The sequence below is a fragment of the Branchiostoma lanceolatum genome, chromosome 4 (genome assembly GCF_035083965.1).
Source record: "Branchiostoma lanceolatum isolate klBraLanc5 chromosome 4, klBraLanc5.hap2, whole genome shotgun sequence".
Lineage (NCBI taxonomy): Eukaryota > Metazoa > Chordata > Leptocardii > Amphioxiformes > Branchiostomatidae > Branchiostoma > Branchiostoma lanceolatum.
Genome location: NC_089725.1, coordinates 14,028,157 through 14,052,427, shown reverse-complemented (window position 1 = coordinate 14,052,427; position 24,271 = coordinate 14,028,157). Strand labels below are relative to the sequence as shown.

At 39.7% G+C, this 24,271-nt stretch overlaps 1 protein-coding gene across 5 annotated transcripts in view; it reads right to left on the bottom strand.

Annotated features, from left to right (window-relative positions):
• Window positions 1-24,271, bottom strand: part of LOC136432749 (mucin-17-like) — a 94,628-nt gene that overhangs the window by 41,084 nt on the left and 29,273 nt on the right. For 3 of the 5 annotated variants that reach the window (XR_010755570.1, XM_066424224.1, XM_066424221.1), the window contains exons 6-24: window positions 22,892-22,953; window positions 22,642-22,757; window positions 22,343-22,412; window positions 22,140-22,212; window positions 21,855-21,922; window positions 21,557-21,654; window positions 21,142-21,183; window positions 20,407-20,583; window positions 20,009-20,106; window positions 18,072-18,149; window positions 17,623-17,664; window positions 17,121-17,195; window positions 16,703-16,762; window positions 11,062-11,184; window positions 10,060-10,111; window positions 9,436-9,573; window positions 6,639-6,730; window positions 5,954-6,066; window positions 3,235-3,288 (exon numbers count right to left, since the gene is read on the bottom strand). Coding sequence is in view for 4 of the 5 variants with exons in the window: in XM_066424224.1 (XP_066280321.1) it covers window positions 3,235-3,288; window positions 5,954-6,066; window positions 6,639-6,730; window positions 9,436-9,573; window positions 10,060-10,111; window positions 11,062-11,184; window positions 16,703-16,762; window positions 17,121-17,195; window positions 17,623-17,664; window positions 18,072-18,149; window positions 20,009-20,106; window positions 20,407-20,583; window positions 21,142-21,183; window positions 21,557-21,654; window positions 21,855-21,922; window positions 22,140-22,212; window positions 22,343-22,412; window positions 22,642-22,757; window positions 22,892-22,953 (1,631 nt within the window). In the remaining variant the exon portion in view is untranslated. The remainder of the gene's footprint in view (window positions 1-3,234; window positions 3,289-5,953; window positions 6,067-6,638; window positions 6,731-9,435; window positions 9,574-10,059; window positions 10,112-11,061; window positions 11,185-16,702; window positions 16,763-17,120; window positions 17,196-17,622; window positions 17,665-18,071; window positions 18,150-20,008; window positions 20,107-20,406; window positions 20,584-21,141; window positions 21,184-21,556; window positions 21,655-21,854; window positions 21,923-22,139; window positions 22,213-22,342; window positions 22,413-22,641; window positions 22,758-22,891; window positions 22,954-24,271) is intronic. The other 2 variants (XM_066424222.1, XM_066424223.1) reach the window with 2 other exon arrangements.

Sequence of the window (24,271 nt, the reverse complement as noted above, 5' to 3'; positions counted from 1 at the left end):
ACTTTCCCATGGAATAATAGCACAGAGAGGCATGATCTGTAAACTGTGGAGAAAGGAAGGCGTATCTGCCTGATGCACGGTGCCTCCATGATCAATTAATTATGAGCCTGTCCAATCCTATTGATGTGCCAGTCTGACAATGCAGTGACGTCATGTGGTCAAACTGCCTGTATAAATACTGTCCAACATGGATGAATTATTCAGCTTTTTTTCATCTAGGGATATGTGGACTGAACATGCTATCAGGAAATATGAAATCATAATCATTTTTTCAACAGTTAAACTGCAATATTGCACTACCTTGATACAAACAATATCAATTATGTTACTGTAACATAATGTAAATCTATGTGTCATCTATCTAATAATTTCTATCATGTAAATCTATGATGTGTATACTAGACAAGTATATATCATCATTGCACAAATATATTTTTTGCAACTGCAATAATGCATTAGACTAAGTCTACATTTACGTTCTACGTAGTCAATGATTTACAAGTCAATACACTTGAGGCATTTTGAACTTCGACAGCCAAAACAATAAAAGCATTATTTGTTGTAACCCTACCTCTGCAGACCCACTCACTAGTGTGACATTGTATTGATCTGGCAAATGGAGGGTACCTATTGGGTTACAAAATGTTTTACATTGTCCCAAGAATTTTTCATCTGAAGAAAATCTTAAAACTCCAAAATCAATGGCCCTACTAGTATGGACCTCTTGTTCATGTACTTTAAAAATCAAGGAGGTTCCCTATAACTATAAGTATAACCGCATTACAAAATCTGACTCTATCATCTATCCATTGTGCATGTATGAAATCTCGTCCAGTTCCCCAGAGTCTTGTTGTGAAAGACTAATGACAGCCATCTTGGGGGAGCAGCAGACACCACATGACTCACAGGTGCACTAATCACTGGGTCAACCCACCAAAGGTGTGTCATGACCCCAGGACCTGGACACAGCAGAGCTACTAATAAAGCCACTCTAGAATAGATGAAAATTAATTGTTACTGTCGTGATAGGAACTAATATCTGTTCAAGGTACATGCATTCATGGGAGAAAGATTTGAGATTGAAAGACCAGACACAATGCTGTGTTACTGTAACTTCTGTACCATTGGACACGACTTTTTTGTTGGGTCAACAAAATTGCAGTTGCAGGTGTTTTTTTTCCGCAAGCAGTCAATGTTTTGCAAACTATACAACTTCTTTTTTCCCCACTGTTGATGTGGCACGCAAGACACATAGCATACATTCTACATATCCTGCTGTTTTGACTCCATGATTTCAAACATTCGCACTACTGGTACTGAGCTTTATTGAGCTACATATAACGTCAACACTCATATTTCTACCATAAACCACTGAGTTTAAACAATGTCATCAAGGCCCTCTCAAGAATGTCTGGAACACCTGGATATCTACAGTGTGCATACCTTGGGGATTGCTGATACTGCATTAGTAGATACATTTGTATCTTTAAATTCACATTTTTTCTTAATGTGGCAGTCTTTAAGGGTACCTGGGGGAATTATAAGCATTGATGTTAATGGACAAATTAATACTAGGACCACCTTGAGTCAGTTTTACCTTCAAAAACTTGCTGGGAGGGACATCAAAGTTGGCAACGTTAGCATTGTTACCTTTGTTACCTTTGTTATTCAAATGAGTGATGATTCAATTAGCTTTCACGCAAATTCTCTATGGATCCTACATGTATACCCCTGAGGACTTCACCTGTCTAAGACTCCTAGTTCTTTGTTGGTGGGAATAGCTGTTAATGCACCTTTGTGGAGCCCACCCTTTGAAAGCAATCTTATCGGTTGTGGTTCCCATCTGATCCTGATTCCCCAAACACACCGAGTCAATGTAAGATGTGAACAGACCACTGCACACATTGTGTTCCCATAACAGCAGGCAAATAGAATATATCAGAACTAGCATATCCAATCCTCCTTGCTTGACAAGACGACATTGTAAGTTGATTCATCTCAAGATATCCTTCTCCTATAAATATAATATAATTGCATTGCGGCAAGTTGAGGTGAGGTGAATAAAAGATCGATGCTAACTAATGGGGCCAATTACTGCAGGCAACAACGAGTCTGGAGAATTAATTACCAGGCAATCAACTAAAGGATTTGGCCGTTAGCGCCTTCAGGCTGTTCTAACACTTTAAACCTCGGGTGCTATGCTGGGAAAATACCGTTTATACAGACATGCAGGTTTTTCAGAGTGGAACTGGGAAAATCATTTAAATATAGAAGACTACCATGCAATATAGAGAGTGTAATATTCAACATGTACAGTTTTTTTTCAAAGATAACAAAACATCACATCTGATTTCCCCATTGTAAAATACAGGAGCCTACCTGCCTTGTTCATGACAATATTTCAAATTGATAAATGCTAAGCTCAGGACACATATTTCTAATATCGATAGTGAATTGAATGCCAGAAATGACATGAACAATTACGTGTTATCAAGTGCACAATGGGAGCAAGCCCGTGATATATAATCCCCTATTGTTAGAAACAATCCATTTGCCAAAGTTGGGTCACAAAGAAGTTTACTGTTTAATGTACTGGGTAGGAAATAACATGTGAAATGGGACAGCTGGTACTTTCCAAACTTGCCTGCACAGTGGCACATAAAAATGTATGCAAGTACACAATGTACATTTTGTAGATATAGTCTACATATTACATGTATGGTAGATGTACAATGAAGATGCATGTCTGTGTTTGTGTGTGTGTATACACGTGTATGTATGCAATAACAGTGCTCGAAATTCTTTTTTGGAAATAGGTGCACTCAGGTGCACCCAACTCAAAAAATTAGGTGCACAGAAAAAAAATCTGGGTGCACCACATGAAACAAAGTCATATGTCAGCAAAACGTAAGTTTGATACTACTGACTTTCTTAAGAACTTCAATCTGTAATTCTATCCAGATTTCAAATTTCAAGCAATACATCATATAAAGTACATCAAAAGGTTATATTGTATGCTAGTGTGCAAAAGAACCGTTACCCTATTAAGCACAAAAATATCTAGGTGCACCAGTGCACCCACAGTAAAAAATTAGGTGCACAGCTCCAATTTTGGGTGCACACAGGTGCACATGCACCCACTATTTCGAGCCCTGAATAAGTAAACTGCACTTTTAACCTAAGTCTAAATCATAATACACGAGTAACTTAATAATGTAACAAAATGTGTCTTACCTTGCTTCCTCCACCTTCTCTGCCTCAACCTTCTGGTAGCGTTCCCACTCCCACCTGAAGGGGAAACGGACCAGGTTAGACAGGAACCGTCCTGTACCAGACAGAACATTAACCACAGAGGCTGACAGTCTCTTAGGGAGTAGCTGAAAGTCAGAGAACCCCATCGCAACATGCAACAGTGACTGTCTAATCTGAGCCAGGATTTAGCTTGTAACTCCAGCTTTTCCAAAATCTGGTTTTCTCTGACAGTTAACTGTCTTGCTCAGACCATACACATGTAGTTTTGCATCTGTTTGATGCTGTTTTTATAACTATTACTTGTTTTGGGACCAAACTACAAATTACGGAAAATGAACTGTCGTAAAAGAGGATAATTACAGACGCCTGTGAAGATTCTAACCGTTTTCCTATTAACTTAAGATTTGCACTTCTATTTTTAATGGCAACAGTTATTATTCACTAGTGGTTGATAGACCAAACAGTTACAGCTAAATAAGAACATGCAAATTTCATGGTTTCAGTTTTAGCATATGAAGCATGTTGATCTAAATTGTTTCGAAGTACCTTACAATTATTTCTAACCTTCTGCCTGCCAAGGGCTTATAAATATAATTTACCAAATCTGTATTCTGGTTAGGGAACATTCAACATGGAGGTGCAAGAATAATATATCTATTAGGTCCACACAGTTTGGCATTAATAAGAACTTTTGAAAATTAAAGAAATTCAAATCCTTTAGTGAACTTTTAACTGATTTACATGTAGAATGCTTACAGTTACTTGTTCCATACATTCAACTAAATTTTATAGCTAAGCTCTCTTTTTTTGCTTAGAAAACTTGCATGCTGTTTTCTATCAAGATGAACCTTTGGCTACCTTGGCAGACTGGTTTGTTTCAACACCCCCCCCCCCCATGAGATAAGAGCAGTTAATTGCAGTAAAAGGTAGGATGAGTATCATTACAAAAGAAGAGACCCCTGGGGAGATGTACTAATGGAGTTAATTAGAAGCAGGGGAAAGGAACAGGACTACCCTCACCACTATAGAATATAAATACATCATTCAGTAACTGACAGGCAACATCCCCTACTGTCATTATCTTGTCCATAAGAGTCCACTCTTTTGATGTTGCACCATTGGAATTGGCAACTTTTCAAATCCAGAAATATCCAGGCTCTGACTAGAATTTCTTTGTCTAGAATGCTTCCGGTATGTACGTGTATGTACTTAGTTAGAGTGAATTGGCCAGAGTATTTTTTCCGTTACAATCAGTTTGCAAAATAACATGTTAGCCCCATTACATATATGTGGTGTCTTATACATGTATATACAATACATGTGCCAAGAGTTAGTTTGCCTGTAAATGATGCAATGGCTAATTTCACAAACTGCTTTTATATTCTTATTTTCACAGAGTATACTGTAAGGTCATTTGAAAATTGATTTCAGGCGCAATTTGTATGTCATGATAATGCTCACTCTTCAGAAACAGAATCTCTAGTCATATATACAATGTACATGTACTTGCAATGCAATAGATTTAAGGGATACATGTAAATATCATACAGTTACGTACATGTCAAGTACCGGGTATGCAGAGATAGAAAAATGTGCATATATGCATGTCCTGTGGGAACTAAGGGATGCATAGGCTTTTTGCAATACTTGATACATACTGTATACCTACAAAAGTCATAGGTAGGGCAGGTGCATATATATAACTGCAATTGTACAATTATGTATGCAGGCTAGCATGGTCTCCGATACTCCTCTTTCATCGCTGTCGTCCATACCTCCTCAAAGACAGATGACACAGCTAGGTTAATACCATTGCAGGAGCGTATACTTTTAAGCACATTAGTGATGACTTGAAAGCTGAAACCCCTGCTATGACATACTTTCATTCAAACATGAAAGCACCCTGTTATCAGACGAGAACGTTGGTTATTCTTAGCAAAGCTCTTTCTGATCCTTCCACAGTGCTGGCCCGAATATTCCTCTGTATAGGAAAATCAGTAACGTTGTTTGCAGGTGGAATACTAATCAGACCAAATGCACATTCCAAGAGCAATTTGCTAGCGCTCTCAAGTTAGCAACCACTTCTGACTTAAGCCGCATTCATATGACTCTTGAACAGTTAAGACGTGAACTGAATACTAGTGCTGTAGGCCAGGATCAGTTCTCATTGACTAAACTCCATTATCATTTCAACTATCTCTTTCTGCAGCATTTGTGCTAAGCTTGTAGAGGCCATATTTCATACACATAAAGAGGAGTCTGCTCAACAAAGCACAAACTACTATATGAATTGTTCACAATTCATTGCCTAATGAATATCTTTATAAATTTATTGTAGATAAGCAATTGTTAATAATTCTAACCAAATTATCCCTTTTTCATGCGAACATTTTCAAGTTGATAAAAGGATAAAGTTCTCATTTTTAGAATTTTGGAGGACAGCCACTGTTTTCTTTAATTCTGATTATCTTGGAATATTCCATATCGTCCTGCATGCTTTCTTTTCAGTTACAAACTAAGTTAAATCAAATAAATAACAGATGTACTTACAATAGCTAGAGAATTTCTCATTTTTCAGAATGTAAAGGACAGCCAATATTTTTCTTGAATTATCTTGGAATATTGCGTGTCATCCCACCATTGTGTCCTTGATCATACCTTCGTTTTGTATCAAAATCAAAGAAATATCCGATGTACTTACGATAGGCTGAGAACACTCCTGGGTGAGAGAGGGGAGGGGATGAGGGGAGGGGGAGACTCTCCTTCTCCATCTGAGTTCAGGGACATGGTGCTGCCCAGTCCTACCCCATTCATCTGTTGGAAACAACGTCAGAAATGCTGACAAACTAACACATCAAGCTTTGTAGATTCATTTTCAACTCGTGGGCAATTCAACAACATATTTTTTCTTCAATGTTTATTCACTTGGATCAACATTAAATTTTTACCCTGTTGTTCAAGAGCCTTTAGAATTTAGTGTCAAACTAATATATTGTTCAAAAGCTACACCTGTTACCAGACAGCAGTGCCCCCTTGTGGCTGATGTAAGTACTACAGCTGCACGGTGATACATACATTGTGCTGCATATCTACTGGCACATGTAGCATGCAACGGTGCCTTCAATTTGTCAAAAATGATACAGCCCTTTCTTTTTTGTGAGAATTGAGAAAAATAATAACAGCGGTACACACCTAAGTGCAATTTGATCAAAAACAATGGATTTGAATTGAAAAAAAAACATTTGTAATATCTTCCTAAATGTTATCTTAACATTGCATCTAAATTGAACATTGCAATTTTGTAGTTTAAGTTGTAACAAAGTACATTGCAAATGGCACCATAAATCGCGTATGTTGGTCGATAAGAATTTGTACTGAATACTCACACTTCCCGTACTCCTCTCCCTCCTGAGGCGAGCAGCTTCAAAGGGGTTGTTAAACCTGAACATGTGCATTTTGCCCAGCAGAATCACTGCACCTGTAAAGGGAACACATGATGTCAGATGATGGGTGCCTGTGCTGTAATTTTGAGTCTGCTCACTAGGTGGCGCTGCTAAGCTGCTTATCAATGGGCCCAGTACAGACTTGTATCTTGTCAGAGGTTCATACTCTTTGGGTGGTTGGACACTACCTAATTTGTTATTGGACAATCTCATCAAAGGGAGACCTTCATTCAAGCGGGAGGATTTTGTTACTATACAAGCAGGTTAGATGGATAGGTCACCTAACCACTACCACTAGATCAAAATATCCCCATTTGACATAATCAGGCCAAACAGTTGTAACTGGTCAAAGGCAGGGAACAAAAGGTTTTTCTCTTCTTCATAATGGTGCAGTGTGTCACAGTGTGCCCTGTTGAGGAGAGGTCCTTTCAGGGGGAAAATGGCATGACTAAATGATTTTCCAAACAGCTTGTACCCCAAGTTGTAGTAGAAACCCCTTTCACAGACACCCAAGTTCAAACAGTCAGTAGTATATTTGAAACTGTATGACTAGAGTACAACCTCAGCAGCTGCTGATGCTGTAGAGCTGCATTTAGAATTTTTGTCACACAAAGAACAAGAAATCTTAGACCAACAATGAATATCATAAGGTACCGATTATGTACACCATAATAATATTGAGTTTCACTTCAGTCTTCAAGGAGGTCTTGGCTAAAAGCTTTCAAGGTCTACTACTAGAAAACACAGTATCTTCAACAATCTAATCTAATTTTAAGTTGTAGCCACATGAATTTTGTCAAACTATTAAACTGCCCGGTCCTAATTCTATGAAGAGAGCAATTTCCTTTCAGATACTAGTATCCTGAATGTCCAGAACTACAGGCCATGAAAGACACACAACATGCCAAGGGTTACAGTTCAACAATGTCTCATCACCTGGAGGGACTTTCCATGCCTGATTAGGCTCAACATAATTGCATAATCGGAGGCTCAAATGGAGCGAAAGATACAATCATTTGACAACCTGGGTTAGGGGCATGCAAATGGCATCCCAGATTCTTATCTTAGAGATACTTTTCTTGCTTTCCTAACTGTTCGGGTGTAATATATGAAATAACTGTCTACAGAAACATTGCAAGAGAGAGATCACAAATAACTTCAATGTGGAAAACAACTATTTTCTTCTCTAACAGTTACATGTATAACTGAATGCAATCTAAAGCAATGTGAGAGGATAGAATAGTTAGTAATGCATTTCACACAAAGCAAAGTACTTCTACAGCGAGATTTTACAAAGTTTAGGTTTCTGTGGTTACTCAGGAGTTCGTCTGACACTGTACTGAACACCTGTTCCTCATACATAATTCACCATGCACACAATTTCAGTTTAAGCCCAATCTTTCCGATCAGCGGCTAACTACAATATGAACATAGCTCTATATTGTCTGAGCACAAGTCTCCCGGACAGATACCTTTACAAGTGTGTTGCCCAACAGTGTTGCTATAGGAGGTAAATTTTTCCCTGTGAAAACGTATGTCTGTCTTAGCCAGCCTTTCACTTTGTAACCATTTTGAAATACAGTCAAACCTGTCTCCAGTGACAACTCAAGTGACTTGAGGAATATGGCCACAGTAGAGCAGGTTGCCACTACAGACAGGATTCTTAATGCCTACATCAATGGGAAAAGTAACCTAAGGGTCCACCAAAAAGTGGCCACAATGGGCAGGTGGTCCTTATGCAAAGGTGGTCACTAGTACAGATTTGAGTATGATATTTTTGGAGAATGGCCTGAATGCATTTTCAGAGAACACCAGAACATAAAACAAAATTAACATTTGATCCCCCAAAAGATTGGTTTCACAGCAACTGGTACACCTGTCCATTTATAACCTCATTTCAATCCAAAAGGTCAGTGCTTCTGACAACCTGCATGTAATTTTCAAACCTGAGATTTACCAGGTATGACACACCTTATCTTACACCTGTGGTAGTGCTGTCAAAGGACCACTTTGTTTCTGTAGTTTTACAACACCTGTCATAAATACTGAGTGACACGTGCTAATAACTTGATTAGTCCCTTCACTTATTGAGTCATATCACCACAAAGCTGAACCTTTTTTTAACCCATCATTACCTATGGGAAAGAATTTCTACCACTCCCTTTTTCTGCTATAGGGTAATGATTATGGAACCATAAACTGACTTTTTTCACACCATTAAGAAACATGAATAGTAAAGAAACACTCGTTTGAATTCCTGAACCCTGTTAGGACTGAACAACCTTTCATTCTTGATTTCCTGCTTAAAATTCATGGTCACGTCTCCCATATATCATAGTTTCACCACCAACAAAGTGGACATACTATTAAAGTGAAACACTATGATCCCTTTCCTTCTTGGGGGCATGCAAGTTTGTAGGATGCTGACAGTTCAAAGGGTCTCTCACAAGTGTTTCTGCATATGTGCATGTACTAAAGCCCCCTCTCATTGAACCCGCGGCTCGCTGGCGTCATTGCTGCTTCCCAAACTGAATTTGTGTTACCCTTGACTTTATAATGGGAATATCATTCAAAATGTACATGTACAGGTATGACCAAAAAGACAACAAAACACACAAAACGTTTTTTTTTATTAAATTCGTTGAGTGCCTTGTCAATTCGATCGGCCGCAGTGATGCCGCCAGCGTGCCGCGGGTCCAGTGAGAGGGGGGCTTAAGCGATCATTGAAAAGTGTCCCCACCTTGCTTGAGCCTGATCGGCGTGGTGATGTCCATACCGTTGACTGCACAGGCAGCGTTGTTTACAGGATGGAGGAAAACTGTGTTGTTCTCATTCCTGATGACACAGTGCTCCTTTGCCATGAAGGGCCCGTCTAGGACTTTGGGAAACAAAAAAAGGGATAAAATTAAGTACAGTTTGAACATGTCCCCGTGGCACAAGCACTAGCTGGTTCAAATTCTGTGGATCCTGGGGCCTGAGTTTGATCCTAAGGTTGGCTCAGCTTGGACATGTTGTAAGGGATGGCATTCGTCATTTCGGATGGTGACGTAAAGCCGGCGGCCCCGTGTATGAGGGAGCTTCGCGTAAGCCTGAAACGTCAAACCTCTGCACGTAAAAGAACCCAACACACTTATCGAGAAGAGTAGGGGTGACCCAATGTGCTTGGCCAAAAACATGAGCCGTGGCGAAGCCGCATTGCTATAGCTACTTGAAAAAGCATCATGCTTCACCTCAATTGAGGATGACTGCTTTACCTTTACCTCAAGTTTGCTATCCAACTTCCTAGTAACTAGTTCCATGAATTGTGTACAAGAAACATTCACATCTATGGGTAATTTGGAAAAAAGTCAAAAGGTTTTCTTACCAATGTCTGGTTCATCTTCATTCTCTTCTGTTCCAATTATAGTTTTTCCATCCTGAAAAGATGATGCAAGGTATTGAATACAAAGTTCACATTAAGGTGACAACTGACATTAAGAAAATTAAGATGGCACAATACATCACATTCATTTACACAATTAAGTTTGATGCAAATTAGAATTTTGTTCATTGGAAAGGACAAACCCACAACAAAAGGAGTTGATTCATTTTAGTAAATAATTATTTAGTGCTAGTGCTCATGCTTATAGTTCTGGAGTAATAAGATTGGCAAGTAGCGGAGTGCAGAAAGTGATCATGATTGTGAATTAAAGTGATCATGATTTTGCAGCGTGCATTTTTTTATGTTGATGCATCTCAGCTCAATGCACCTCACCTTCAAGCGGTAAATAACAATGCCTGTACTGAGTAGAGTGTCAGCCATTCCGATAAGATGGGGAAACTCAGAGTCTACTACCACAGCCGCAGGGGAGCAGCAAGTTCGTCGCAAGCCTAGTCTACTGTCCTATAGTGTTAGTAAGCAGAGCAAAAAAGGCAGGCAGTGTGTCAGAGGCTGGCAAGCAGGAGTTAGTCACAAGCAGCTGTACATACATGCATGTAGCATTGGTTTTCACTGAGGGACAGTTGTGGATTCTTCAGATTTAATAATTTGGAGGAAAACGTTTTACTAAAAGTGTGCTTTATTATCTCTTGTTTTTCCTTTCTAATCTTATCGATTCGGCTTTGCTTGAATTGTCTGAAGACATTCAAGTTGCAGTGAAACTACGATAGACGACATTCTTTTTGTGTGCTTCCAAGCATCCAATTGGACAACAGAAAGTCTCCAAACGTATATCTTAAGGCAAAAGATTTGTACAAATTGCACTGAATTGGCATTTAACATCTCAGCAGGAATCTGCGAGTCCAGACAATGGTCCTGAGGCGTGAAAACCCATGCAGACATTAGCGGAGTGAGTTAACGATGACTGCGGGGGTCGGCCGGTCGCACCTTCAGGTGGTAGATAACGATGCCTGTAGACAGCATGTCATCATCCATGCCTATCAGGTGAGGTAGTTGTGACTCCACTATCACACCTACACTGCTGGGTCTACGCAGGCCCAACCGTGTCTCCTGTTGAAAGGGAAACAACGAGAGGGAAAAAGTTCACATTTGTTAATCAAGGGCCTTTCCATTTGAAACCTTCAGGGGTGGTCAGACAATGACTTTTCAACCTCCATTCTGAAGGAATTTCTTAATACAGTTTTCTTCTCTCTTCTGCTGTAAGATACATGCATTAAAAGGCTTTCTGAAAGCAATCCTTCCTTCACCTGTCCAAATGGAACAGCCCTCAACACAATGCAGGGATGCATCTCTGACCTGTCAAACAGGGACTTTAATGGTAAAAGTGATACACATAAATATGACAAATGTCGAATACAATAATAAAGGATTGACGATCATAAAAAAAGCACTCCACACTGGCTGTCTTGATGGTATAGTACAGATAGAAATATCAAAGAAAATCTTATACATTGAAATTTTACATTTAGTAAGCAAAGAAATCTCAATGAGTCCAGAAACTACCGAGTAGAGTCTGTCAATCTATACATTCTATTTTGAACTACAGTTATTAAAATAGTACATTTACAAATTACCCCTTCATAGACTTTCAATACTTCTCAATAAATCCTCAATATCATCTACATTTCATGCCCCAGTAAGCCTCAATTTAACAGGTGGGATATGATTGTTGCTTTCCCTGCTTTTCTCAACAGCATACACTGCCCACTGCTTAGCAACCTACAGCTTATCAGTCCTGAAGTAAGCTGTTATCTTTTAGCACCTCAAACCCCATGAGCACCCAGTAATTACTAAATCCAGGGGGACCTCTCACCCACTTGAAAGTGATTTAAAAAAACAGTAGGAAACACTGCAGAACGCATTAGCCCTCTTAGCCGTAATTTGGAGCTAAGCAGTTCCTGTATTGGTGCAGTGATACAGGAAACACGTTATTAAATGTGTACATTTACACAGATAAGGGGACTGGGAACTACAATCTATCCATCTGTCTTCGATTGCATAGAAACCGTTCATATCTTGATGCTCAGTAAGATCGATGAAGAAAACAGGTGTATGGAACAGGTGGTGACAAGTGGAATTCTGTACTTGGTTCCATCTGTCTATTGAATAGTCCATACAGGTTCGTGTAATTATAACTTCATACTCTTTTGGACCACTTTGTTTTCAGGCTATGCCACCTGGTTGCAAGCCAGACTTTTTCGAGAGCCTTGGCCCAATTGTTTTCCAGGTTGAGTTAGAAGAATTCAGGTAGGGACAGTAACAGTTAGTTACAAAGGGAGTGGAGAGTACACCTGTCCTGTCAGTATTTACTTCAGCTGTTGGCATGTCTGATTATCTTCTTTCAGATCTTGTCACTGTGGTAGTCACAATATTGGGAAGAACAGGGGATGCTAAACAAAGCAAATGCAAAAGTTCCAGGTGCAATGGGATTTCAAAGACTTGAAAATGATACTTATGTTACTGTACTGTACTAGGGGTGGATATCGGTTCGACTGGACCGGTTTGGACCGGAAAAACATGCGGTAACCGGTTCAAAAAAACCGAATGTAGTGAACCGGTTTTTTGGACCCGGAAGTCAAAACAAAGTAACATGTAATGCAACAAATATTTTTTTCCGAGTCTGAGAGTGCCGCCGCCCGCCCGGCAGCGCTCGTGAGTGCGACTGTGTGAGTTGCACATGGGACCAGTTTTTTTTGAGAATGCGACTAGATTTAAAATCACGGTCGCACGGTGCGACAATCAAAAATTACGATCTGCGCCAGGATAATGGCTGCAGAACTTAGCGGTAAGCTGAAAATATTTAGGTATTCCAACGCTACCGTAGGTGAATTTTCTATCATGTTCCCACACCCGCGGTACAAAAACTATCCGTTCCTAGTGGCAAAGTTACCCATAGAAATAAAGGATATAAGTTTCTCTCTTTTGTGATGTATTTGTTTGATTTGTAAAATGTTTCAAACGCCAGAAATTTGCCGATGAAAGTAAAGCGCTAGCCGTGCGCTCTGCGTTCAGGACCGCCGCCATGATGATTGTAGACCGCAGCAGAATGCAAGGCCTGTTTCCTGCGGTCATTTTTCACCTGTTCAAGTGATAATTTTTACGATCAAAAATCGATGAATCAATTCAAGTGGAATTTTATCCCCCAAAAATATTAAATTTTCCCTTTGTCACCGATATCATATCAAAACTAATGATCTGCCCGTCATTATGGTGCTAGTTTCATTCTGCTGCGGTCTATAATGCATAGCAAGGCTTTCTCCATGCCGTCGGCCTGTCATTGGATGGCGGCGCCGCGGTCCTGACGCGCGAAGTTTGAACTGTGCGTTTCAAAGGAACCGAACAAACAGATAATTTTTGATCCTATTGAGCAAGAATTTCAAGGATATTAAAGTATTTTGGATTATTTGTAGACAGAGGGTGGGGGTGAAAAAAATGCCTGTAAAAATGTTGAACTTGATGGCAGCAGAAAAGTTTCAAATTATGGAATGTGACTTTATTTGTTTTGGTCATGAAACCAATAGATACATTTTAGAGTTATCTATTTATTTATCATTCAAGGTTATGTGAATCATTACTTGCCTTGTTCCAAGTAAAAAATGCCATTGTGTATTTTTCAACTTGTTGAACTTGAGGCACCGTGGGCCCCCGGTTAGGGGTCAGCCGGGGAACCTATGCCCAATTTTTCTAAAAATCCCTCATACTAGTATCATTTAGTATGCAGGAAAGTATTGAATAACTTGAATTGCCAATTGTTCTGCAGCATCAATGTAGGCTTTTATCTTTTATGATCTATTCAAATATTTTATTCCCGGTTGTTAATAGGAGTATTATTTGGTATGGCCAAGACTTTTGCTTGTTCTTCCAACTTTTTGTAGTGGTGCTCCTAGATTTTTGCTGGTGCTCCTAACTTTTTTGTGTTAGGAGCACAGTGCTCCTAGGTCTAAAAGTTAGTCTGGAGTGATTTTTTGTTTAGTTGACTTTTTGAGATCTCTGAGCAAAGACGTTTGTTGAAAATGAAAGTGTCTTGTATCTTCTATCTGCCTGTTAGTGCTCTGTGTCTCCTCTCTGTATTGACAAAGAAGGCATCAAAAATAAGGTTAACATTGAAATTGGGTTGATAAAATGTAAGATTATTAAGAGTAAGATATCATCTAGACAGGATCAGGTTTAGGTTCAGGTCCGGACCTGAACCTAAACCTCTGGACCTGAACCTGAACTCGAACCTGATCGAGCCGAACCGGTATCCACCCCTATACTGTACTGTACTGTAAACCAAAATTACACCTGTCCATTGAATTCACACAAATCTGTTTCTGTTTTCTCAAAATCTTATTAAGGGCTTTTTTCTTTAGAACGATTCTTTAGGATACCTTGCAACAGAATGGGTTTGCTTCAGACCTTATATGTTATCATTACTTCCAGACATCCCTTGTTTGGGGTGTTAGTCTTAGAATTATCTACTGAAGACACTGAAGCTCTTCTCTGATCTACAAACTCGGCAGGTCACAGTGAGGTCACCACAAGAGAGCTAACACACGACCCATCACAAACAGAAAATGTTTGCACCACTTCTACTTCTCCTCCTCAGCACCTCAAAAACATGTCAACAAGGCACACCTTGCAGGGCGGGATGAAAGGTTCCCATGGTAACCAGGCACAGGAATGCATGACTGCTTGCACAAGAGATGGTCCTTACGAGGAGACAAAACACCTTTCACTTCGTCGGTGGCGGGGGGTCGAAACTTGGGCAGATTGGGAAAGCTGCAGATCCTTAAATCCGTTAATCTTTAAGACCCGACCGAGAAAGAAACATTTCGCTTTTTGTGCACAAGAGATTAGACTGCTCTTTCTTAAATGTTTGGAACGGGCTATTCATCTGCACGCTATAAATAGCAGAATGAGAAAACATTTTAAGGGAGACGCTAAAACCTGTATAAGTTCTTGGTGATACAGTTGGTCAGAAAGGCTGGTCAGTGGACAACCTCCCAAGTGGTTTCAAAGGTTTAATCTAATCCCTGACCGCAAGTGACCACTGCTGTTTGGATCTGGCTTTATATGGGGGCTGACCACTTAACAAGACAGCTAGCTTGTGGGAAAAATAAGAATTGGTCGTTCCCTACATGAAGTCAAGTGAGTTTTTGTGTGGGAATCTTTCACAAATCTTCGAAAACATCTGCTTACATCAAAGCAGGATGTACATAATCATGACCATTGATTTTGAACAAACACAAAATTGGCTACTCATCTTTGTAAGTGAAGTAATACTTTCCGGTTGAAAATACTAAACCATTAATAGAAAACACCTGTTTCGGATTTTAAGATGGTCTTATCAAAAGAGTTTAATGTAATGGAATAAAAATTGGTCACTCCCTTCATCAATTATGCCAATCAACATTCCAGGACTCCTACCATTACTTCACTGGACCAACAGATACTAATCACAGACTGTGATTTCTTTGTTTGATACTTGACTGTAAGTTCAGCAAATCAGCAATCACAGAAAAGTTGTAGACTCTGGTTCAAAGGTAACTTAAGACTTCTTGTTTTTTTCATGACTTGATTAAAAAAAAGACATCACTTCTGTTTGCTCACGAAATTTGCTAAGAAAGTGGAAAATTCTCCAGGCTCTCTGCACACCTGATCTTAAAGCCTGACCTGTCCTTGGGAACATTACACCGTTAGTCACTTAACCTCTTCTAGCTTGACCCGGCCAGTCTTTTCACAGCAGATACAACAAAGTCACCTGGTGTCCAAACAGGTCTGTAGAAGGGAGACCGCTCACTTCCATGTATTTATGTTTGGTAAACAGACATCGTGACAGTTGGTCTGCCGGGCCATTTGTTTGGTGTGGAAAAATTAAGCAAAACATATCAGCTACCAGGCGTGTCTGCATTGTGACTGGCAGACATCACACGAGTGGTTGAAAATAGAGAATGGATCAAAGCCAAGGCAAACCAGCTGGCAACTGAAATAACCGCCTGTTGCTTCAATGCTTCCATTCACTTTCCCAACAAACAGGTGTACAGCAACCTCTTTTTTTCTGGGTTGCAAGAAGACATAAAAATGTGAGCGAATGAATGAGTTTCAGCACTGAGAAAACTGTTTGTGTTGAGACAGTTGATACGGTAAACTGATCACGATTTCGAAACATCCTTTGTGTCTTTGACGAACAACAAACAAAAAACAAAAACTTTCAAGCAACTACGTGGAATGACCTTTTCATTTGCTTATTTGTTTGCTTGTTTTCTTGGCACTTTACTGACCCTTGCCAAACAGACATGACTTAATAAGCAAAACAATATAATACAACATGATGATAAATGAACATTGCCTAAAGCAGTAAAGGAGAAAAACGTTACGAAACCTGTTGCTGACTACAACGGCTATAAATTATAACCTTTTTACGAATCATATATCGCATCTAAGTGGACTTTCTGAAGGGGTCATTGACCTAAGACTGGGGAAGATTAATGATTAAGTTGCATCCCTAACAGAGAAGAATCCCCTGTAACCAGGAGACCAGTATGTTTAGCAGAGACATGCTGACATGTACATCCAGCTGTGTTACCTGTATTATGGACTGGGTCTCCTCCCACTTGTCTGACCAGTCCTTCGTCAGCTGCTCTACCTGTGGTGGGGAGGGAGGAGAAAAACAACAAAGTCATTAAGGAAGAAATCAAACATGGCAAGACATGTGGACTCCCTTTGAGTTAGATAATAACTGAGCCAAAATAAAGGGACATCTATTCATGTTGATACTAATGATACAACACTGACTATTATCGGGTATAATATAAATATTTGCACATACACATACATCTGACATATTCAAACGAAAGACAATGTCCGACAGTATAGAATACACTGTTTTGTAGCTTCTAATTCTAAAACTATCATACTGCCTAGACTGGTGATAGTAAGTATTCGTCTGTTTTGAAAGACTATGAATAGTACAGACTAGATGATAACATAAAAAACTGTCGTACCTTCTCTTCGTTTCTTATGAGCATCTCTGTGATGACTTGGTTCCTGTCCTCGTTTAGAGACAAACTGGAGCTCCTCTGTAACATGGAAAACACTTATGTCAGAAATCAAAGAGATCTAAGGACTTGATACAAATGGATATGAACTGACCAACTGTGTTCTAAAAAAGGAACTAAGAAACAATATTATACAGTTTATAACACTTGTATGGCTGTAGTGCATGGTAGGTGTGTATTAGTGGGGTCACCTTGAAGCATGGCATTCAACACTCATTTATTTGATAACTCATCTATACATCTTACATGATTGTATTGGTTATTCATTTCATTCACAGCAACATGAACAAAATGGAATGGCTGTTATGCTTTTCCCCAATGAATGGAGCAAGTTCCCAAAGTACAGTTGGTTAGTTGAGGGTGCATGCTTGAATACAAAACAGGTATGTCACTCTGCATTGTATTTGTCATGCTTCTCTAGGGAAAATGCAGGTCCAGGTGAAAGTACCTTGTTGTACGAGCTGTGTCCATTCATAAGGTATAACCTTGCCTTTTGTTACACAAGGAAGGGGAGGGAGAGAGAAATAATAAAGCAAAGGTGTAAGAAAACCAAGAAGAATCTTAACATCAAACAATGCAATTTATCATTCAAATAAATCCCTGACAGTCAAACACAGTCAGAAATAAATATTCAGATAAACCAAGCTGCAAGCAGGTATATAAAAATGTATCCAAAAAATGAGGAAAAGGGAACCAAAATCTATTTGATACAAGATGAATGGGAGTGCTCAAAGAAATTCAGGGTCACTTGAGGAAAAGTAAATATTAAGTGGGAATTTTGAGAACAATTCAAGACATATAGCACATGTTGAATGAACCAGAACAACCAGTCAAATACAATGTACAATGTAACATGAACAATTCTTCTCATTGAAAATAAAGAAAATTAAGACCTACCATGTCGTGGTTCTGCAGCAGTTTCTTTAATCTCCCGATTTCTGCCCTGAGTTCCCTGATCAGATGCACATTTGGATCCTGCAATAAAGGAGGACATACAAAGTTCAACAACCTTAAACACTGGATAACATTGTGAGATGATTCATTACTACTAGCTCTGATACTTGTACAATGCACAGTTGTCAAATGACAAGATTAGCTCAAGAAGGATCGGTAGGGATCCTGTTTAAATGGAAAGTCTACCTCCTTCAAATAACAAAAACCTATTAAGTAACCGAATGTAATTCTCCCTGTTGTACAGCCATGTAGCCTATAGGAACCTCTCCCTATGCTAGTATTAGGTTAGTTGTTCTACTGAGCATACATCTGTTCCAAAATCCTTTGATATTTCTGTACTGTCTTGCAAGCAAATTGGCAACTTGCGGCACTCAAACATGATTAGGCCCTTGTGTGACTGTTTTACTGTCTCCATCCCCAAAGAAGGTAGACCATTATTTATCTTAGCCTCTACCAGGCTCCGCGGGATGGCTGGAAAAATAGTAGAAATTGACCGTAATAGAGTGAATAGTGTGCCAAGGGAGTTAGCTACGGAGAGAGGACAGTCTGCCATCCACGGAGCCTGTCGGGAGTCGCTATCTTGTTTGATGTCCACTAATCGCTATCTAATAGGTGCGAAGTAGCTAAATAATCCTTTCATTGCTTTCCGACTCGGCCGTGACGGCCCGGGCAGGAGCAGCCCACCAGCGAACATGTAGACAGGAAGTGTCAGAGATCACGAAAGTTTGAAGCAAGGACATTATAATGTCCTTGTTTGAAGTCATAACGGTCCAGACCAGTACCCTACATCGTAGTTTAAGCGATATTTTTTGTCCTCTGATGTAGTTATCTGTGACAGTTTTTGTACTGCGATGGTAGTCGATCGTACGCGTGTGCGCCGCGTGGGTATAAAGAACCCGGGAATGTTTGGCTACGAGTTTGCGGCAGGGCCCGGCTCGATGCCGTCGTGGAGATTTCTGTATTCGTCGGACTTCTGACGGGGGCATCGGCTGGTAAAACATTTTGTTTTCAGGCCACACCGTCCTGCCTCAACTAGCCCGAACCGTTTGTTGCCACCATAAGCCTCTAAAATGTGCAGTTTGGCTGAATTCAACAAGGAAAAAATGTCTACCGTATTTCCCCGCTTGTTCGCTGCAGATTAACCGCACAGCAACGTAAATATCTCGTAAACATATTACATTTCGTTGCAGAAAAAAATCGACTTTAGACCATTTGTTCAACAAATCAAAATGTCTCTATTATATTTTAGCGAGGAAATACCGAGAATGCAAGCATCTTGATACAGAATATAATTTTTGGTGCGTTCTGCTGCCACCCGCGTGTGACCTTTGTCCCACACACAGCTGGCTTCCTACATACACGCCCGGCCGGCCGCGCCACACTGCGCGCTGAGCGATTTACGACCTAAATGATCTTCAGCGCTGAGTTAGTTCCTTTGTGCAGATAATTGGGGGATTAATTTGATACCCTTTCTTCTCAGCGACTCCCGACAGGCTCCGTGGATGGCAGACTGTCCTCTCTCCGTAGCTAACTCCCTTGGCACACTATTCACTCTATTACGGTCAATCTCTACTATTTTCCCAGCCATCCCGCGGAGCCTGGTAGAGGCTAGATTTATCTAATGAGACTTCAAAAAGATTTATCAGAGAACTATAGGCTGTAGAATGTAAATGATCACTTCAAACTGTGGGAGCAACATTAGCCTACCGCTGTGTTCACAAATATCTTCCTTACATAGAAGGGACAATTTCGTAACAACAGAAAGTCAAAGTTACAACTAACTTAATTGGCTCATGTGATATCATATATGATCCAAAAAAAGAGGAAAAGGTATTCAATAATTCAAACTTTAAGGAAAAAATATGATAAATAGTACTTACCTCATTGATCTTGGGTCTGTTGACAATCCTCTTGGCTCTTCTGGCATATCTTAAGGTATTGATGGTTTCACTGTAACAGATGCTGGCAGGGGAGATGGCTGCAGAGCAATAAAAGAGGACATTAAGGTGTGCGGTCTCACCAGTATGGAAACGCTGGACAGAGCCGCTTGGTGTGAAGACTAGCCGACTGCTGCCTACACGTGTCAGAAAGCCCCACAGCAGTATAATCAAATACTGGATACTACTATATCCTGTCAATAACCTGGGCCTTTATCAAATGAAACAGATAACATCAATCAGTTATTTCTATGATGATCTATCACGAAAAGAGACATACACAATCAATTCATTTACAATATTCAAGAACCATAAGAATCCATGAAAGTATTACCACGGACCTGCTATCATGATTGTCTTTGCGTTTCCACCTAGGCTGTCCTTGAGGAGCCACGTCAGTACAGAGTCCCTGTAGGGGATAAAAGCCACCTTCTTCCCAGCCTTGCCAAGGGAGGAGCCCAGGTCATCCCCGATGCTGCCGAAACTCTCCGTACTGGCCGACAGCAGGGAGTTCTCAGCTGGAAATAAGCATATCTATTAGTCAATACAGGATAGAACAGTTTGTTTGGAGCAGTGTGATATCTAATGCTGCAGTGCAATGGTGCAAAATGCTGATTTAAAAAAAAATTGAAGTCATTCATAATGTGAAATATGATATGAATTGTCACGCTGGTACACAGATTCCCCCAATGCTGCCCATCATCTAATTACATTAAATGACAATCACTAAGCATTAATGCCATATCATTGAAATTTTTCTTTTAATTACATTTTAAATGCAGTTTAAATGGTTTGCAAGCAAGTTGCAGCATTGCATGGAATGCAGTTGCAATGCAGGTTGATTCTGGCTGTCAATAGCAAGAGCATCATCATGACATTTGAAAAGATGTTTACTTGTTCCCAGTGTGGCTTATCACCTGTATGTGTTTGTGCCATGTCTGAAGAAACGCTGATCAGTGACAGAGTAAGAGTGCATACTGTGTATTATTAACTTGCAGGCGGAGGAAGTTTTGTTTTAAAAAAGGCAAAGATGCATAGCAGCAGCAGTAGAGAGCGCGAGAATTAAGAGGTCTCACATGTCCAGGGCGAACTTGTAACGCCCTTCTCCTGTTGGTAGGCTGTCCGGAGGTTAGTTGGGTGGCAAGGAGGAGGACAATAACAAACACAAGGATGGGTCGGTTACTCGAGATGAAGATCAGAGTAAGGGTGGAGAAAAAGTTAATGAACGTTAAGGTATGTGTGAAAGTCTTAGTACAAGAACAATGTCAGAATTGAACAGCTACGTTATACGTATTAATGCTAAAAATGTGTTTTTTTTAAAGATATTGAAAAAGGCTGTAGAGTTTGAAGATAAAATACCAATCAGTTTTCAATTTCAGAGTTTTCAGTTTCAAGGAGTCAATAACCAAGAAGTAGTAGATAAAAATCAAGAATCTAGAAAAAAACTATGGAAAGACAGAATGGTTTTCCTTGCTCTGTGTAAGAACTTACCTAGTGCAGAAATGACTGTTCCTAGGGTTACCAGAGATTTGTTGATATTTGCACCTTCTTTTAACCTGTCTTTGTGGTAGTTTGGGTCAGCCCTTTCACTGCAGATAGAATAGAACAAAGTTGGATCAAAAAGTTACAAAGAAGTGGTTCAGTACCAAAATATTCAAAAAGAATTCAAACTGACCGTCATATTCTTAAATCACTATAAACTCTTACAAATTGATGCTTGCATTGCATTTTTTCTGTTTATATACGTTTTTCAACTAAAGAAATATCATAACAAAGGACAATAGCTTACCTTCCAGCTAAATCTACAAGGTGAATTTTGCTAACTACCTCACGTGGAAGATTGTCTTCTAATTTTGCCTGTAAAAAAAGAGCAATCAAAACGGTTTTAGTTGGATCGGGAACATTATAAAGCATCTGGGGTGTACAATTATCAGCCTTGTTCCAGCTGTAGGCTCATTTCTGCACCTAAGTTTTGTCATTGACAACATTTAACAGAAATACAACAGAGTAATATACATGTTGAGTAGCCAACAACACAAAACAACACTTTGCAAGGATAAAACGGAGAACTCACCTGAGAGAAGTAAATGGTGAATATTGCATGTGATCTGCTGCTGAGGTCATGGATGTAGGTGGCAGCAGTGGTTCTGTAAATAAAACACAAACATCATTTAGGTCGTACAGATCTTGCCATGGTCTGAAAAGCAAGACAAAAAGGCTCCACCCCAGAGGTGTCACCAAGAAAAGGTCAGCTTTGATATTAATAGTTTGCCTTACCTATTTTCATTGCCCCTTTGAATGAGCCTTTCTAATGAGGTGTAGTCTGATACTAAATGTCTTGATAAATCTGCAGAAAAAAAACAATGAAAAATTAGAATGATTATACTTCATAGCTACTAGATTGTAGATAAGATTTACACTCAGGTAAACCTCTCACTCAGAATGGATAAGAAATCAAGACAGCATACATTTTCCTTTCAGTTTCAGTGCATATCTTCCATACATTACATGTATGTACCTCATTAGAGGTTTGATTTATAAAGCTTTCAGCACTTAGTTAAGATGAACATCCTAACCTTGTACATAAGGCCCCTTCTCTGGGTGTTCCCGCACCTTGAGACTATAAGTGTTCGCCTTGGCACCAGGATGGCACAGCAGGTCCCTGACTCTTTCATTGTAAATTTCCAGATAGCTGTGGATATCAAGGCATCAAAAGGTTAACTAGAGAGCTGTTGAAATAATCTTCTACCATTTCCTTGTTAAAACTATGGCAATCCTTCAAGTGAGGGGAGTTAGATTCAGGAAGATAAGAAGATGAGTGGTTACCTGACTTCTGTCTTGAAGGTAACACGCTCTCCTACATGGTCGTCTATTCTGGAGAACAAACCCTGTTTGTGATAAAACATAAAAGTGAAAAATGAGCATTGGTGCCTGGAAGTGAGATATCGAGTACACAGTCACACATTTACTATAATTATAATACTAGTACAGATGTATCATAAAGTGTGTCACACCTTTTTCATCATTATTATATCGTTTAAGAAATTTATTTTTTTGAGCTGTACCATTATGATTTTCATACTACATGACTTGTACATGTATCTTTCATGCATACAAAACATAAACTGATAAAAGAACATTGGCATGATCCTCTAGGTGGAAAAGAGCCAAGATGACTTGAGTGCATGTTACCAGACATTTGCACGGGGAAGGAACATTTCTGACACAGGGATGTTACCGCATGACATCCACAGAAAAGAATGGTGACGCTAACCTCTTCCATGACACGACAGTAAGATTTAACCCTAACCCCAGGATACAGGACACAACATAAGAACTAACAATGCCACAGAAGAGACTGTGCTTGCTTGCATTTCCGTTCGCTAAGATTACTTGTCAGCATGATCCCGGTCAGCCTTTTTCTTTTGAACAGCTTGTCCAGTGAAAAAAGTCATTTCCTTCTAGGTGTATACGTAGGTGGAGTACGTTGGTGCTTAACAAAGTGTGGAGCTTAAGTCCACATAAGGGACATATTGTACTTTTCACAATGGACAGATGGTTGGGGCTTTAAATGTTTATGTTATGTAAGTCCTTCTCGTGCGTGCAAAGTACTACAGGAGAATCTTTTCTCTTTTGGATATACAAAGTGCTACCGGTACATGTACCTGTCTTCAATCTAGAACATGTACAGTCATGCAGATATTCAACCATTTGGACATACATGTATATCAACATACATGTATAACTGTGACACATGCTACATACAAGCATCTACCACTGCTTACAACAAAGTTGAGGAGACCCTAATCCTGGATAGGGTATCTAGAATACTGGAGAAAGTGCTTACATTTGCAAGATAGATTAAGTGATAGTGAAGAGAAAAATGATGACTTAATCAGATTTAGTCTCAAGGGCATAAGAAATCCCATATCCTGTCTTCCTGTGGTATACAATGCCCTGAAGGCAACATGAACTTCCCGTTTTAGATTAAAGGTCTTTCAGTAGAGTCGCCCTACCCTGACGGGAGGACCTGTCGTGGGTCAATGTGACAAAGTAAGGGGGCCGACATTACGGTCTCTACCGTGAGGCAGGTGTTAGCAGTGGTGTGTGCCCTGCATTCCTCATCACCATCATCACCAAGGAGAGATGGACAACGCTTTGTAAATTCTCATTCTGTGTTCCACAAAATCCTCTACCTTGGAACAG